The sequence below is a fragment of the Agelaius tricolor genome, unplaced genomic scaffold (assembly GCF_023055355.1).
Source record: "Agelaius tricolor isolate 1412-34295 unplaced genomic scaffold, bAgeTri1.0.p SCAF_4, whole genome shotgun sequence".
Classification (NCBI taxonomy): domain Eukaryota; kingdom Metazoa; phylum Chordata; class Aves; order Passeriformes; family Icteridae; genus Agelaius; species Agelaius tricolor.
This window is the reverse complement of record NW_027269264.1, coordinates 32,355,568-32,371,508: the sequence shown is the minus strand read 5'-3', so window position 1 is coordinate 32,371,508 and position 15,941 is coordinate 32,355,568. Positions and strand designations below refer to the sequence as shown.

The 15,941-nt window shown below is 40.0% G+C and overlaps 1 protein-coding gene across 8 annotated transcripts in view; it reads left to right on the top strand.

Moving 5' to 3' along the window:
- Nucleotides 1-15,941, top strand: part of DOCK8 (dedicator of cytokinesis 8) — an 89,938-nt gene that overhangs the window by 49,215 nt on the left and 24,782 nt on the right. For 7 of the 8 annotated variants that reach the window (XM_071425145.1, XM_071425144.1, XM_071425150.1 and 4 more), the window contains 11 exons: nt 137-232; nt 1,333-1,567; nt 2,548-2,712; nt 4,435-4,610; nt 6,153-6,248; nt 7,190-7,285; nt 8,093-8,242; nt 10,571-10,684; nt 11,623-11,778; nt 14,419-14,558; nt 15,142-15,311. In XM_071425145.1, coding sequence (XP_071281246.1) covers nt 137-232; nt 1,333-1,567; nt 2,548-2,712; nt 4,435-4,610; nt 6,153-6,248; nt 7,190-7,285; nt 8,093-8,242; nt 10,571-10,684; nt 11,623-11,778; nt 14,419-14,558; nt 15,142-15,311 — 1,594 coding nt within the window. The remainder of the gene's footprint in view (nt 1-136; nt 233-1,332; nt 1,568-2,547; nt 2,713-4,434; nt 4,611-6,152; nt 6,249-7,189; nt 7,286-8,092; nt 8,243-10,570; nt 10,685-11,622; nt 11,779-14,418; nt 14,559-15,141; nt 15,312-15,941) is intronic. The other variant, XM_071425146.1, reaches the window with a different exon arrangement.

Below are 15,941 nucleotides of genomic sequence, written 5' to 3'. Positions count from 1 at the left end.
TCATCCTCTGTGTGACACTGAATTTGGATATCTAAAATGAAGTGAATAGTGGGAATACCCTATAGATCCTCATGTAAACAGACTTTCTGTTTGAGCATTAAAAGGAAGATGATTCCCATTTTTTTTTCCATCACAGAAAATTCCATCTCAGACACCCCCTATAAAGTGGGTTGAAGGACACAAGGGCGTTTTCATTGTTGAAGTTCAAGCTGTGTCATCTGTTCACACCCAGGTAATGCATCAGAAGCAACACACAGCTGTAGTTTCATTTCAAAGAAAATTCAGATGTCCAGGCCAATTTAGTGGGTTTATGAAACTGAAGTCTACACAGTTTAAAAAAAAAATAAATTAGGAGCTATGGAAATAACCTGATATCCTCTGTGAATGAAATCCTTTGGTGAGATTAAATCTATTGGTGGAAGTGAACAAATGAGCACTCCTGGCAGCAAGTCACATGGAGCAATAGAGAGCCTGGTGTCCTCTCAGCTCAGCAGGGGTCTGCTCAGGCTGTGACTGAAAGGTGCTGGCAGGGCACAGTGCCAGCTTCTGGAGTCTGCATCTTCTGTTCTTCAAGGCTAGTTCAGACTGTGTGTCCACACCTCCAAAGACATAGCTCCTCCCCACCTCCACTGACAGGTCATACACTGCCAGTACGTGTTAAGCAGCTCACTTGTCAATGCCATGTGCTCTGGGGACAGAAGCTTAGTGCTGGGTGAGACCTCAATAATTCCCATCATTTAAATGCCACAGGAAATTGGATCTTTGCCCATCTTACTGAGATGCTGGTTTGAGACAGATCAGCTTTGTTTTGTTTCTGCTGCTTTTCAGTGGCTCTTATCCCTTATCCCTTATTCCATTCTAGTTAATCCTGGTAAATATGTCCTAACAGCTGAAGGACCTGTGTTTGAACCAGTCCATCACCCCTTTGCAGCATGTTTTTTAAATACAAGAAGGGTGTAGTCATATGGCACATAACTTGTAGGTAGCTGGAATTCAGGTGTGAGTGGCAGAGGGACTATGATGTGACAGAGTTTTATCAAATACAAGGAAAAGTCTTTTCATTAAATCAAGTGATCAGTTTAGTGAGGGCAATAACTTTCCTGCCTTTAAGCTGATCTCACCACAGTCTGAATTTGAACCAGATGAATAGGAGCAAACAAAGCACTGTGACAGCTGCTTTACAAGTTGATCACTCAGAACAGCCACTACTGAAAACCAGAAGGGCAAAAATCTTTCCTTTCATCCCATGAGGTGGTATGATCAGGCTTTTCTTAGGTAGAGCTAGCCTGAAATATATCAACTTTGTTAACTGTGAGTGCACTGTATTTGCAGGACAACCATCTGGAGAAGTTCTTCACCTTGTGCCATTCTCTGGAAAGCCAAGTGACATTCCCCTTCCGAGTGATGGATCAGAAGATTACAGAGGCTTCATTGGAGCATGAATTGAAACTCAGCATTATCTGTTTGAATTCTTCACGCCTTGAACCTCTTGTCTTATTTTTGCATTTGGTACTAGATAAACTTTTCCAGCTGGCTGTACAGCCTATGGTCATAGCTGGCCAGACAGGTATTTACTGGTTCATGGTCTTCAAGAGGCTTTGCAAGCAACCTAGATATATGGGGGGAATGCTTGCTGAAATATTCAGACTTGGATTTAGTATTTAGGGTAGCACACTTCAGAAAGAGTTGTGCTGCTCAAGACAGAGTTTGACTGCACAATTTAATCAGGCTTAATGGAGTTGCTGCCTTTTCTCCTTTCCCCCTACATTTGAGACTCAGTCTCTGGTTGGAAGGTACATTAAACTGTAGTAATTTACTTCTCTGAAAATATAGGTCAGAAAGTGGGTTGTGGATCAACTTTGTTTAGAATTAAGTTGTTTTGCAAGTAAAACACCAGCAAAATCATTATCCTGCAACTGACATTGCTGTCTGCATCATATCCTCTGCTCAAAGATCTTTAGACAGAGTTGAGTGAGCACAAACCTAGAGAATATAATAGTGAATACTGATTTTTGTTTTACTGAGATGCCAGTTGTCCATAACATATGTTAAATCTGGAAATATGGCATACTTGCATGCAGTGGTTTAGGTAATTTCCTATCTCATTCAGATAATCAAGATCTGTCATCCACTACAATATCTGTGCTAAAGCCTGCTAGCTTGGATGTGTCTGTCAGCTGGAGAGTAATGAGTCTTAGTATTCTGCAAGAAGATAGTATATAGGAAATGTGTGAAGGCTGCTAGAAATGTAATTAACAGTTTTATGTAGCACAAAGTGAGAGAATACCAGTGATTTAGTTGAAAGTGATTTAGTTGAATACCAGTGATTTAGTTGAAAGTCAGTGGGTCTGCTAAAGAGTGTTTATTGGCCTATGTAGACTTTGGGTCTGGTCAGGCATAGCAATTGCTGTCTAAAACTCTGAATTTGTCAAGGACTGAATTGAACCTTGCAAGATTAGTCGTTGATTCAAATAATGACCTCACTTAATGATGTTATTAATTATGTACCCTTCAGTGCTGACTCTAATTCTTGCCTTTGTTTCACAGCCAACTTCTCACAGTTTGCCTTTGAGTCTGTGGTTGCAATAGTGAATAGTCTCCACAACAGCAAAGAGCTGAGCAAGGATCAGCATGGAAGGAACTGTCTCCTGGCATCTTATGTGTACTATGTATTTTGTCTGCCAGACCCACAAAGAGAAGTGGTCAAACCAGGTATTGTTGGTGTAAAGGTTGCAGGAGTATTTTTTTCTTTATATATGCTGTTCAGCATGGCACTTTTGAGAGAAGGACTTAAGGCATTGATCTTTAAGATAGCAAACGCAACTTCTCAGACCCAGACTGTGTACCATTTAAGCACTAAGAGGTAGGTCAGGAATATCAGCACTGCAAAGAGCAATATGAATTTGCCCCTGTGATAATCTCCATCCCTCAGTTATTAATTTAAGATGAAGGGTTGAGGTGAGAGGTTTCCATAGCTACAAACTGTTGTAGCTTCATGAAGATGAATGCAAGAGAGATTGCCTAAATGGAAACTTTTTCTAGAATGATTTCTTTCATAAGTTAAAGTGGCCTTAAGATGCCAATTTCTTACTGACCTGTACATAAATAAATTACTTTCCATGCAAAGTAATGTACTGCCAAGTGGTATAGCGCCGAGCTCACCCAATATCTACTTTGCATTAAGTAGATTTTCCTTGTCATTGGAGGATAAAATACTGTAAGACCAGCAGGTTTAAACAGGTGATCTTTCTCCTCTTCTCAACGCGGGTGAGGCCATACCTGGATTACTGTGTCCGTCTCTGAACTCCCAGTACAAGAGAGGTGTGAACTTGTTGGACAGAGGCAGGCCAAGGGCTGCAAAAATAGCAAAGGGTCTGGAATGTCTCTTCAACAAAGAAAGGCTGAGAGAGCTGGGCTCTTCAGCCTCAAGAAGAGAAGCCTTGGGGAGAATCTTCAGTGTACACAAAGAGCTGAAAGGAGAGTGCAAAGACAGAGCCTGGCTGTTTCCAGTGGCACCCAGTGACAAGATCAGAGGCAATGGGCACACACTGAAACAGAGAGAACATGAGAAAACACTTCCTCTGAGGGTGACTGAGCACTGGTACAGGTTGTCCTGAGGTTGCCCAAGCCTCTCACCTTGGAGATAGTAGAAAGCCACCTGGTTGTAGTCCCAGGCAGCTGACTCAAGGTGACCCTGCTTGAGCAGAGGGGTTGGACTAGATGGCCTCCAGTGGGCCCTTCCAGCCTCAACCATTTGTTGCAATCATTATCCTAAAGCCTATAGATTCATTTGATTAATTGGTGTATGTTCAATGATTTACCACAAGCAGCTGTGCTGTGGGAGCTAGAGGTATGTAGGCCTTTTTCTCTTTTGAATATTAATTTAAATCCCCCTTGAGGCACATTTAGACTGATGTTGGGATATGTGAAAATCTGTGAGCTCACATAGACTTGGGCATTTTTTGTCCTCGAGAAATAAGGTCTGTGGTGAAACTGAAAACTAGGTATCATTTAGTGAAATTCCTGATGGCAGTGCTCCCTGCTTCCTTGGATACTTCAAAGATGGTATTAAATCATGTATTGAAAGTGGTATTTTGTGTTTAGGCCTGCGAATATTGTGTTAATCTACAGCAAATTAAAAAGAGCTGGTGGGAAGAAAGAGTTATTGTAATAGTGCTGCTACTTAGGTAGCCCTATTAATCTTTTGGTATTGCTTGTGCAATCACCCTGCTAACTGGGATAATATCTTAACATCTCTTTCAATGCCTGTGTAGATTGCTAATGAAGCAGCTGGTAGTAGGTTTTTCAGGAGCTTTATTCTTTTCAAAATGCTGATGTTATAACACCACTGAGCAAAACCAGCTTGAACCTGATATACATGTTTGTCTCATATACATGTCCTTTAATCCTAATTCAAGCATCTTGCTGTGGCAGGTGGAGGCAGCAGTGCCATTTCTACAGAATCGCGTTATTACACCTTTGGACGCACTTCCGCAGTGTCTGTGGGAAGCAAACTCCTGCAGAGCCGAGTGATAAGCTGCAGCAATCCTGACATCACTGTTACACAAGCTGCTAATGATGAGAACGTCAAAAACATCATATCATCCAAGGTAAGAGAACAATGTCAAATATCTGAAGAATGGTATGGTGCAAAACCTAATAATCTTGATTTTGTCTTTGAGGGTTGGATTTGCTCCTTGTAAATGAACTGCATGTATCACCAGGAGCATTTTCTGTTTATCTGATTTGGCATAAATACATGTTAAATCCCATTGCTAAATTCTGATGTCTCTTACCATTGTAGAGCAAGAGGTGAGAACTCTTGTCTTTTGTTTGTGGCTTAGACACTTCACAGAGGCATTTGCTTTTTTTGACTTGCCTCACTCTCCTATTTTTCCAGATATTTAAGTTCTGTTCACAACTGGTGACCTGGTCTGGTCCAAGTCACAGAGTCAGTACAGCCACAGACCTTTCTTCCTCGTTTTGTTTGGTATCATATAGTTTCTTATTAAAAAAAAAAAGAAAAAAAAAAAAAAAAAACAAAACAAAAAAAACCCAAACCATAATTATATGACAATTATATGACAGCAGCCCCATAGCTTTATATCAGCTACAGTGCAGATGCCATGTGCATAATTTGTACCTGGGTCTTTCCAAATTCTTTATTCAACCACAGAGTGAAATACAACCTTCCTCTGCATTCTCATCCACTGCTACATATACCATCAATGGCTTGCAGGACAGAACAGTCCAGAACATCCAAAAGGAAGGATTTTGTTTCCCTGTTGGCACTGGGTGCTCGCTGACCTACAGCATCCCAGCTCATCTCAGAGCTTTATGAGGATGGCTGTTTGCAGCTGTCCGGGGAAATCAAAACCTCGAGTTTGCCACTCAGCTGGAGCTGGGAAGCTATGCCTCTGGCAAAAGCAGGATTTTTTTCCCCTGTGCAAGGAGCCTGTTGCTAGCTGTAGTCCTGGCAGAGCTCTACAGCAATACATCTGATGAGGTCTGAACTGTATCCCCCCTCATTTTTCTTTGAGTGTTATATATATGTAAAATATTGCTTCTCAAGTAGGTTCTTTTCAGAAATATTTTGAAGTCTTTTCTCTGTTGAATGAGCATGTGCCTCATTCATTCTAAAATGAATAGGTACTGGTCTTCAGCTAATTAAATCAGAACTAGTGAGATACACAGGCTTTGACAATTTATTTTATTTGTTCATATGCGCATATCTATCCATCCATACCAGTTTTTAATAATGCAGGTTTGAATTTTATGACTTTTACTCTAATGCGTCCGGGGGGGGGACTGGACGGGGGAGGGGGCGGGAAGCAAATCAGAGCTCAAGGCACTTTTCCGAATTAATACAAAATTAGTACAGCTGCAGTGCTGCCATTGGGCACACGATGGCAGTGCATTTGCACCCTGCTGCTCCTGCTGCTGCTGCTGCTGTCAGGTGGTTTTCGGCCTTGAGTGGAAAGGGGGATGGGAAGAAGGAAAGAGGGAAAGAGAAGAACTGTTTAGATGAATTTATGTGCATACCTTAAAAAAAACCCAAAGAAACCCCAACTGCAGGTGATCTCTTCTCTGTTAATTAGATTAAGTTAGTTATGGATTTACTATTATGTATTTCTTCCATCTGTGTCCCCCAGCCTGTGGATCACAGCTCCAGTCGGATGTCTTACTACGTTGAAGGAACAAATGACATGTCAGGCCTTTGTGCAAGCACAAGACCATCCAGTAAAAAGGTAGGCTATGGCTATGCATGAGGGAACTCCTTGCAGAACCTGGAGCATCCTGAGGTAGTGCTGCCGATTGGCCCTTCTAAATGTGGAGAGGGAAGCAACAGAGCAAAATATCAACCAGTTTTATCAAACAAGGAATTAATGATGAGATATTGAATCTGTGGGTAAACATTACTCAAACTTTTTTGCTTCTGTTCCAGAGTCTTTAGATTCTTTATCCAGATTTAGACAAGTATCAGCCTGTCTAAATCCTCCCTTTGCTCTCTTTCTTGAGGTCTTAGAGCCTCTGTCGTTTTTCCACTGCTGTTTACCTTTGGATACATGTCTTTACATGTTACAGTAAACTCCATTCAGAAATATTTGCCTCCTCTTTCTTCTGTAAAGAATTATTCTCTTTGTCCCTTTTTGTAGCTTTTAGAACCAAGCTTTTTGTAGTCCAGATTTGAATTTCCTAAAAGTTTAAATAATTGGGATTGTGTGTCTTGTGTTCAGATTTCACTGTAAAACGTATTGTCTCCAACTACAAATGTCTGTACCAGGTCTGCTGTGCTTATTGCTCTGTCTTTCTCTTCCACCACAAAGTCAATCTTACTTTTACCTTCTCTCAGAAAAACATGGATGTGCTAAACAAAAATGCTTAGCAGGGAGTGGGAAACATGACTTCTCCCTATTGTGCACATAGACAATGACCTGAGAATGGTCCAAAGGCATTTTTCTCTTCAGTTATGTACAGTTCTGGATCCACAGAAAAATGGGTCCCAAAGTCTGTTTGCCAACAGCATTCATTTTGGTGAAATCTGCCTTCTGATCTTGCAAGGATGCCCATAAATCCCCATCTGGCAGCTCACCCTCCAGTATGGAAAAGTTTCCCATAGGGAAGATGTTGAAAATTAAAGATGATTTGATTAAAAGCCATTTTCCAACAGTCTGTCTTTATTATGTAGCATTTCCATGAGGAACTGGCATTGCAGATGGTGGTCAGCACGGGCATGGTGAGAGAATCAGTCTTCAAGTATGCCTGGTTCTTCTTTGAGCTCCTGGTAAGAGTTGACAGTGGTATTTTAGAGTTGGTTAATGGCGGAATGTAGTAGGTGCTCCAGGCACAGATTCAGCTGGGGGGTGACATCTTCAGTTATTCTGCTCTGTATAAAGGAGTGGTCTCAAATAATGAAAGTACAGAGAGTACAAAATAAAGAGTTCTTCGTATTCACCCTCCTTCCTCACTATGGCAGTGATGGCAAAGTTCTACACGAACTACATGAGCAGTAGTTTGCAAGCTACACAGCTTGCAAAAGACTGAGACACACTCATCAACCAAGTCCTTCCTTTTTGGTAAATATCTGTTCCTGTCTTTTCCATTTTGTTTACATCATGGGAGCAGTGACAAAGCTCCACAAACTCACAGTTCTCCAAAGCCCTGCGGTGATGCATGTCAGGGAAAAAAATATAGTGATTTCCACTATCAGCATGTAAGTAATGCAACATTAGGTCAAGAAATAAGAATTCCACAAGTGTCACTCCTTGTCTGTCATTGTAAAGGGCTAAAGTTGCAAGCAGCAGCATTTCAGAAGTCCGTATGCAAGGGGTTGGGGGAGGGTGTTTCTGATTCCAGGTACTGAGAATAGTCATCTGTATGAATATGAACAGGAATCTATGTCTGTCTGTATTTGAGTCTTAAACTCTCTGTTGTCATTTCCATGTAGGATCTATCACAGCAGCTCTGAGAAAATGAGTGATTAAATTCAGGGAAAAGAAATTAGGAAATCTTACTTTTACCAACAAACTTAAAGCAGTATTTTACCTCCAGTCTGGGCATTTTTTAGTGGGTTTTTTTTTCTGCTTTGTAGATAAAGAGTATGGCTCAGTATGTTCACAACACAGAGAAGCAAGACAATTCACGAAGAAGCCGGTTCTCTGATCGTTTCAAAGATGATATTACCACTATTGTTAGTGTGATTACTTCAGAGATTGCTGCACTTGTAGTCAAACCACCCAAGGTAGGTGGATGAAATAAGCACTATGGATCCTTGCTGCTCATCTTCTGTTACACTGAGCTACATTTAATCTCATTTCAAAATCAGCAGTGTTGCTAGAATTAGGCCAATATTCTCACACGCACCTTAAGCGAGAGTTGTGGCGCTGTAAAAGGCAGCCTTGTGCTCTCTTAGCAGACTGTTTTTGTTCAGCTCAGTTCCTCAGCCTGCTTCTCAGTGTGGCTGCAGTGTGCAAGAAGATAATTCCCTTTCCTATTGATGGGAAAGGCTGGTCATCCATTTTCAGTTGTAGTAATTCTTTATGCTGTGTTAGCCAGCACATCAGACTGCAGGCCCAGTAGGGCTTCTTCCTTTATCCCCCTTTGCAGTTGCCCTCTATGCTACTGAATTGTGTTTAATTCCTCATTTGAGTTCTCTGTAGCAGTAGAATATGCCATAGGAAGGCAGTGCTCCTTGTGAATGTTGCAAAGGCCAACCAAAAGTGATCTAACCCTTGATCTCTTTAAAGAGACACTGGGCACTTGAAAACTGATGACCAGAAATAAGAGCCTTAAGTCCCATAAAATTCTTTCTACTTTTAACAAATTGCACTGATAAAACAGATTATAAAGTTGAAAGGATCACAAACTGTAATTTATATTTTAACATTGCTATTGTCGGCGTGTATCCTTGATACCTCTTTGGACTGGTCAGTAGTAAAAGCTAGGGCCACAGATAGGCACTGTTGTTTATTCAGTTGTTGTAACCAACTTGTTTTCATGCCCCAGAGCTGCCAAATGCAGCTAGCCCAGCAGGGTAGGGCAGAGCAGCTGGGAGAGCTGGCCTGCCAGGTCACTTTTCAACAAGATCAGTTTCATAATCCACTTCTTCAAAGTGCTCTGAGGATCAGAAACTGGGAAAGGGCAAGACCAGACAAATTGGGGCAGAGAATGACAGAAGGGATTGTCACTGTTCACCAAAAGGTTGTTCTTGAAGCTCAATCAACTGGTGTGCTTCTCTGGTAGCCACATGCAGAGAAATAATTTCCACAGAAATGTTTACCTAAGCAATCAGTGACTTTTTTTTAATATACATTGTGAAATAAAAATTTGTTACAATAAAAATGCTTTAACAGAATTGTAGGCTTTGCAAAGAAATTAGTATTTATGGCTTCCTCACAAGAAATACACAGTTTTTTGTGGACTGTTAATTTAATTCTCATTTTGATAGAATGAGCGTATAGAACCTGATCGTGTGTGAAAATTCCACTGTTGTGTTTTTGGAATTAGGGCCATTGGTTAGATGTACAGAGTAGTAGGCAATATGTGTCTGATTTTTAAATCCAAGAAGTGATAATTCATGTTTTAATACATGGCTGAGCATGTCAGATTGCCCTGGATTTTTACAGCGGTATGTCTGGCATATGTTTGCCTGCCTTACAAGGTAATGGAAAACCAGGTTTTTCTTCACCATAGAAAAATCTTTTCCTGTGTAAATTCCAGATTGCAGGGAAAATATATATTCCCAAACAGCAACAAAAAGCTTGAAAAATGAAAAAGTGAATTGTAGCCACCCTGAGGTGCTGCACACCTGTTCTCACTAGCCAGAGGTGCCAGTACAGGCAATATTTTTCTGTGTCATCTACTTTGTCAGTTTTGAGCATTAAATATGTGCAGATCCCTCAGGCATCTTCACTAATTCCTCTTGGTGAACTACATAGGCTACTGAGAGTTTATGAGTTAAATTGGTATGTTTGAAGTATCTGTAGCCTCACTTTAGAGGGTACATGAAGTTCTTTGTGATTCTTACTTGAGGCTATGTATCTCTGGTAATCCAGCCAATTCCAAGCATACAAGAGCTTAGCTGCTGGATGGTGAACTCTACAGATTTATCTTACCTGTATTTTGTTACTATCAGTCTTACACTTAAAATTCTAAACAAAATACTTAGCATTCCATCAGCAAAGCCAGTCCAGGTTTTTCTTAATATTTTATATGTTTTAAGTTCTTAAACCAGCATTCTATCATGTTCAATAGGAAAAAAAGTCATGTGCAATACTGCAGCCAATAGGCAATTCAGAACAGTTCTCAAATTCATTGTTGTCAGCCCAAAGGGGTACAAAATGTCCACAAAGGGACATTTCATTGTGAAACAGTTGAAATAATTTACAGAAGTGATTCTGTGCAATTTTAACAAGATCATGTAAACTGGAGAACTGAAACAATCTTGTCCTATATTTTCCCCAAGATGGTTCTGGGAGGTGACCCCTGCACTATTTTTCATGATTCTAAAACGTCTTTCACCTTTATGTAAGTTTTATACATCATAACTGGAGTGTTTTCTTTTTTTAAGGAAAGTGAACAAGCAGAAAAAATCAATATCAGCCTGGCATTTTTCTTGTATGATCTTCTTTCTTTAATGGATCGAGGATTTGTGTTTAATCTCATCAAACATTACTGTAATCAGGTAGGCACCATGCATGATTGGATTTGCATTTGGCTTATATGTTTTGTTCTGTCTGATTAGTTTATCCATCAAGATCCTTTGAGTTGTGTTAAAGGTCCGGGTAAATTTCCTATTTCCTATTGCATATGCGATGATTTTAAAACCTCTTTTGATTTGTGATCTGCAGGAAAAAAATTGAGTGGAGGTAAAGACTCTTTTGGTAATGTCATACTTTGCACTGCTGCAAAACATACGTGGAACCATTTTTCTTCCCTTATTTTTTTACTGCCCTTAGCAGTAGGATCTTCAGATAATACAGATCAACTTTCTGACTCCTCCTGCTGAGTGCTGTGAGGACAGTATTTAGCTTTCAAGGAGTCACTCAAAATAATACATCTGTCTTCTTGCTTCACAAGTCTCTGAAAATTAAAAATAAATGGTGATGCAGGATGTTGTTATGGAATTATTTGTTGTATTTGACAGGGAGCATTTTCCTTCTGTTTTGTGACCTGTATTTGTGCAGGTCCATCGGGTGTCTCCATAAATTCCTTCACTGATGTCATTTTTGATAAGAAGGGAAATGATGAGACCACCAGTGTCCTGTGTTGCTTAGCAGGACGTTTTATGAGTTTGCCACAGACTCAGAAAAGTTCAGTTTGTTTTTCTTTTTTGCCTTGTGCAAAAGACAAAAATAATGTTTATTTTTGTTTTGGGAGAAAAGAAGAAAGAAACAATTTGTTATTTCTTGTGAAGATGATAAGCCATCCAGGGAGCAGGGAGAGAGATACCATCGTTGTCAAACAAAGAGCAGCTAATGTATGGAAACTAGGTACAGTGAGCATTTTAATGCACACAGGGCTAGGTGTCTATGTCCTTTTCGGGGAGCAGGATATTTCACTACGTAGTAATTCAAATAATACTAGCCCATCACTTGACACTTTTTTGTTTGTTTTTCCTAGCTTTCAAACAAGCTGAATTCACTCTCCACCCTGATTTCCATGAGACTTGAGTTCCTGAGAATTCTCTGCAGCCATGAGCATTACCTCAATCTGAACCTCTTCTTCATGACATCTGCGTCTGCTCCAGCATCTCCCTCTCCCTCCTTGTCCTCCCAGGTGTTTGTCCATTAGATAGATATTGCATGAATGTCACATGAAGCACATATAGAAAAATACTCACATTGCTCTGTACTCAAATACTTAAGTTAGAATCAGCCACTGTTGGATCAGGGAGAAAAATTTCCCACTTGAGAAAAAGGGGCAGAAGAAGAAGGGCTACAGGAGTGCTACTGCAAAGCTGCATCTTCAGGAGTTAAAGCTGAATGTGACACAGACACATGCTCCCCTGGAAACATGCACATGCATGTTCACAGAAAATGACTGTTGGGGTAGACACACAAGGTCTAAAGGGAATACAGCTCTGAAGGCCAGGTTACAGGCACACCCTTATCCCATCTACACAACCACAAATATGTATTTCAGTATCTGTTTTGGAGAATTATGCCATGAAGCAGTGCATTTCTTTCCATGTGTTTGCCTTCTAATGGAGCTTACTTCCCAGGTGGAAATAGATCGTACCACTATCTAAGTTAATGACTAACACACTGCAATTTCAATATCCTGGAATAGTGAATTTTTGTTGAGCCTTCATGTTGCTTAAAATAGGATTATCATGCTTTCTTTTTCTGGTGTTCTTTCTTCTGGGTTTCTCCCCCACAGTAGCACAGATCATGCTATATCTTTGTCCATGATTCCCTGTGGTTTTTTGAACAGTGTTCTCCTTTTTATTTGAACTTTAAGATTTTCTGTGTGGAAACACTTAGGCGTCCTGAGTAGACCAAGCAATCTGCATCATATCTCATTTCTCCAGGAATTTTTCCAGACTTGGTCTGATACTGACACAGCTCTAGACTTCTTTAATGTCAGGACCTCCCATGATCTTCCTGACCACAGACTTCACAAACACATCAAAAAAAGAAATTGTTGATTGGCATGCGACACACTATTTTGCCAGTCTTGTGCTCTCCTCTGCATTCTGTGGAGATGGTTTTCTACAATGGGGCAAACCCCCTATCAAAGGCTGCTCACATGTCTGTTTTCCACCTTAGGGGTCTTGCAGAGGTCAGGACTGGGTTGAAGCATTTCAGTGCAATGCTCCATAATTGGCACAATGCTTGGAGACAAGGGGATGGAATTGAAGCTAAAAATGATGGGAAAAACAGTCTGAGTAATGAACAGCAGTTCAAATTCATGGTTTCTTTTTTGAGTGTCATTGCCAAAGAATTGGTTGGATGCTAAGATGTGCTACATCTCATACCTTAATAATCTGTTGTCACAGGTTTGTAATAGTAAATAATATTTTCTTGAAGTTTTTCCTGGTCCTAAAAACAAAGCATCACAGTGCATTTGGTTAATACTAATCCTGGATGCCAAAGAGCTAGAAATATGGCTCTTCTGTTTATTGGGATAAAAAAATATCAGCATGGTTCTTGTAACTAATCTAGCAAGTCAAAGCTTGGCCATCAGTTTAATTGATCTTTACTTCAAGCAACATCATCAGCTCTTTTCTCCTTTGGGAGTAACCTACAATGTGCAACCTGCACAAATCAATAAGGCTTTCATGGCCCTTGCACGATTTAATGCACTAGCTGACCACCCTTGCAGTAATTTTGATCTGTCTACAGGAGTGCTGCCCACTTGAGTTAGACTTGCAGTAGAAATATGGTCTTGTGAATAAATCTTTTGAAATTTTTTAGAGATGCCAAACTCACTTAACTGGGTGCTCTACACTTTGACATTATTTCATACAAACATAGTACAGCCAATGCCTGTTTGTTTGGGGTTGAATGGGAGTGGGCCTAAGCATATGGATCCAAAATATGGGGCTGCTAAGAGACGTGGGGTTCATTTGACCCAATATACTGGAAGATACCACAGTGTGGTATACTGATACTTCATGTGTTTGGGCTCTGTGGCTATTCCCAGGTCACTGACAGAAATATTGGAAGGAATACTGAAGAATATAGATTAAAAACAAAATTTGGACTCATAAAACCTGCTAGCTGCAGTGGGAGTAGAGTCTAAGACTTATGCTCACCTGAGCAAGGGACAAGAACATTCCAGATGACCTGTGGCACACACCTATGATTGGAGAAGCTAAGAAGTTCACAGCACATATATAGCAGCAACTTTCCATTCCTGGGCTGGCTGTATATCAGTCACAGCCCTAAGTTAGAGCGGTTTGAAGGCTGGACTAAATTATGCCAGCTGTCAGCAAGCTCAGCCAAGGAGTTCCAGGGCAAAAGGAAACATGGTTCACATGTCTTTCTTGACCTTACTTTCATACTAGACATCATGGATGCTGAAGAACACACAGTGAACAGCTTCTGACACTAAGTCCCTCTTGATGTAGAGGCACTTTCTCTGTGATAGCTAATGGCTGCCCAATAAGAACAAGAATGGAGAAAATTCTGACTTTGTGTCCTGTCCAAACTAACGAATACAGGGTAGGAATTTTATATCTCAGAAGGTGTGAAATGAGTTGCTTGCACAGAACGGAAAGGATGAGATTGCATCCTAGCAAGCTTTTAACTTCACACACAGATGTCTTCCTCCAAAATGTCCGGCCTACTTTCAAAGTCTGTGGTTTTCCTCTGGAAGAGATTTTCTGTTTGTTACATTGACTGTGACTGTGATCTCTTTAAGAAACATTCATTTCAGTGATCATTCTTTAATACTTCTAATATATTTCCGCAGAATTCCAGCTCCTGCTCTAGTTTCCAGGACCAGAAAATCACTGGTATGTTTGACCTCTCAGCTGAGTACCGTCAGCAGCACTTCCTGACTGGCTTACTTTTCACTGAATTGGCAGCAGCACTGGATGCTGACAGCGAGGGGTGTGTATCCTAATTTGCAGATTTCAGAACAGGTCACACTGTTACTCTTGGCAAGGGCATAGTTTGACTCCAGGACAGTCCTGGTTCCCCCATGCTTTTCAGTGAGTCACTCTGTAACATAGAATGATCCAGTCATGGTTTTATCTGCAGTATGTTCCTCTCAATTAATAAAAATATACTATTTGTGGTGGTAGTATTGGTTGAATACAGAAATCGAGAACACAAAATTTCAGTTGCTCTTCCCTCTAAAACACCTCTGTCTTTGTCTGAACTTAAGTGTTTAGCTAAAATTTGGCCAGAGCTTGATAATTTTCCTCAAGCATCTCTCTTTTCCACAATGAATTTTTATGAGAAATTTGAAAGGCATGTATGCCCTAATTCTGGTAAATTATCTTGGAGATTTAAGATACCTATCATTTGCAGGGAACAGGAATCTCTGCTCAGAATGAAAGATATTATCAAGTGCATACTGGTGTTTATTATTTGTTTCTTTCACCTCCTTTCTATTTATTAAATCTTTGATTTATAAATTATTTGTGCATGATCCATGAATAGAACTTATGGATGGTTTCTGTGTTAACAGGATTAGCAAGGTGCAAAGAAAAGCTGTCAGTGCTATCCTTAGCCTGCTGAGTTCCCATGACCTAGACCCACGTTGCTCCAAAAAGGAGGTGAAGATTAAAATTGCAGCCCTTTACCTCCCTTTGGTTGGTATCATTTTGGATTCTCTACCGCAACTCCATGATTTTACAAGTAAGACCTTTTTGCCTTTGAATTTTTCAACTCCTAAGAGAGACTTGTCTAAATAATTTATCAAACATAAGAGATTCATCTAGTAAGAGAGAATATTTCTTTACATAGAAGTAAACTGGATTTTTACAGACAGGAAAAACTTCAGTGTCCTCACTTCAGGAGAAAGTGATAGACCAGAGATACATCTGTAAGTGCTCCTGCATATCTCTTAGTTGAAGTTTTCTGACCTGCCAAATAAAGCCTGCAAGGTCTGCAAGAAATATTTGGCTCTACATACACATAACAGTAGTGAAAATATTGATAGTGATACTGACATCATGTGACACCACAATTATAGAAATTAGATCGTATTCTCTTTTTCTATTGCTTTTTTGCTGCTATTAACATTATACCAAAATTAATTAATTAAAGATATGTGCTTTGAAGAGTACATTTTTGTCACTGATTCTGACAATATTTCACATTTAAATGTCTTAACAAAAAACTTACTAGTATGAAAGTGTTATTTACCACTTTCAATTGGGTAAGGTGAAAGCATTTACTATACATACATACATATAATATGGAAATATAAATAAATGCATAAATAAATTGGTTAATTAGATCTCACACCATTCTTTTCATCTAAGT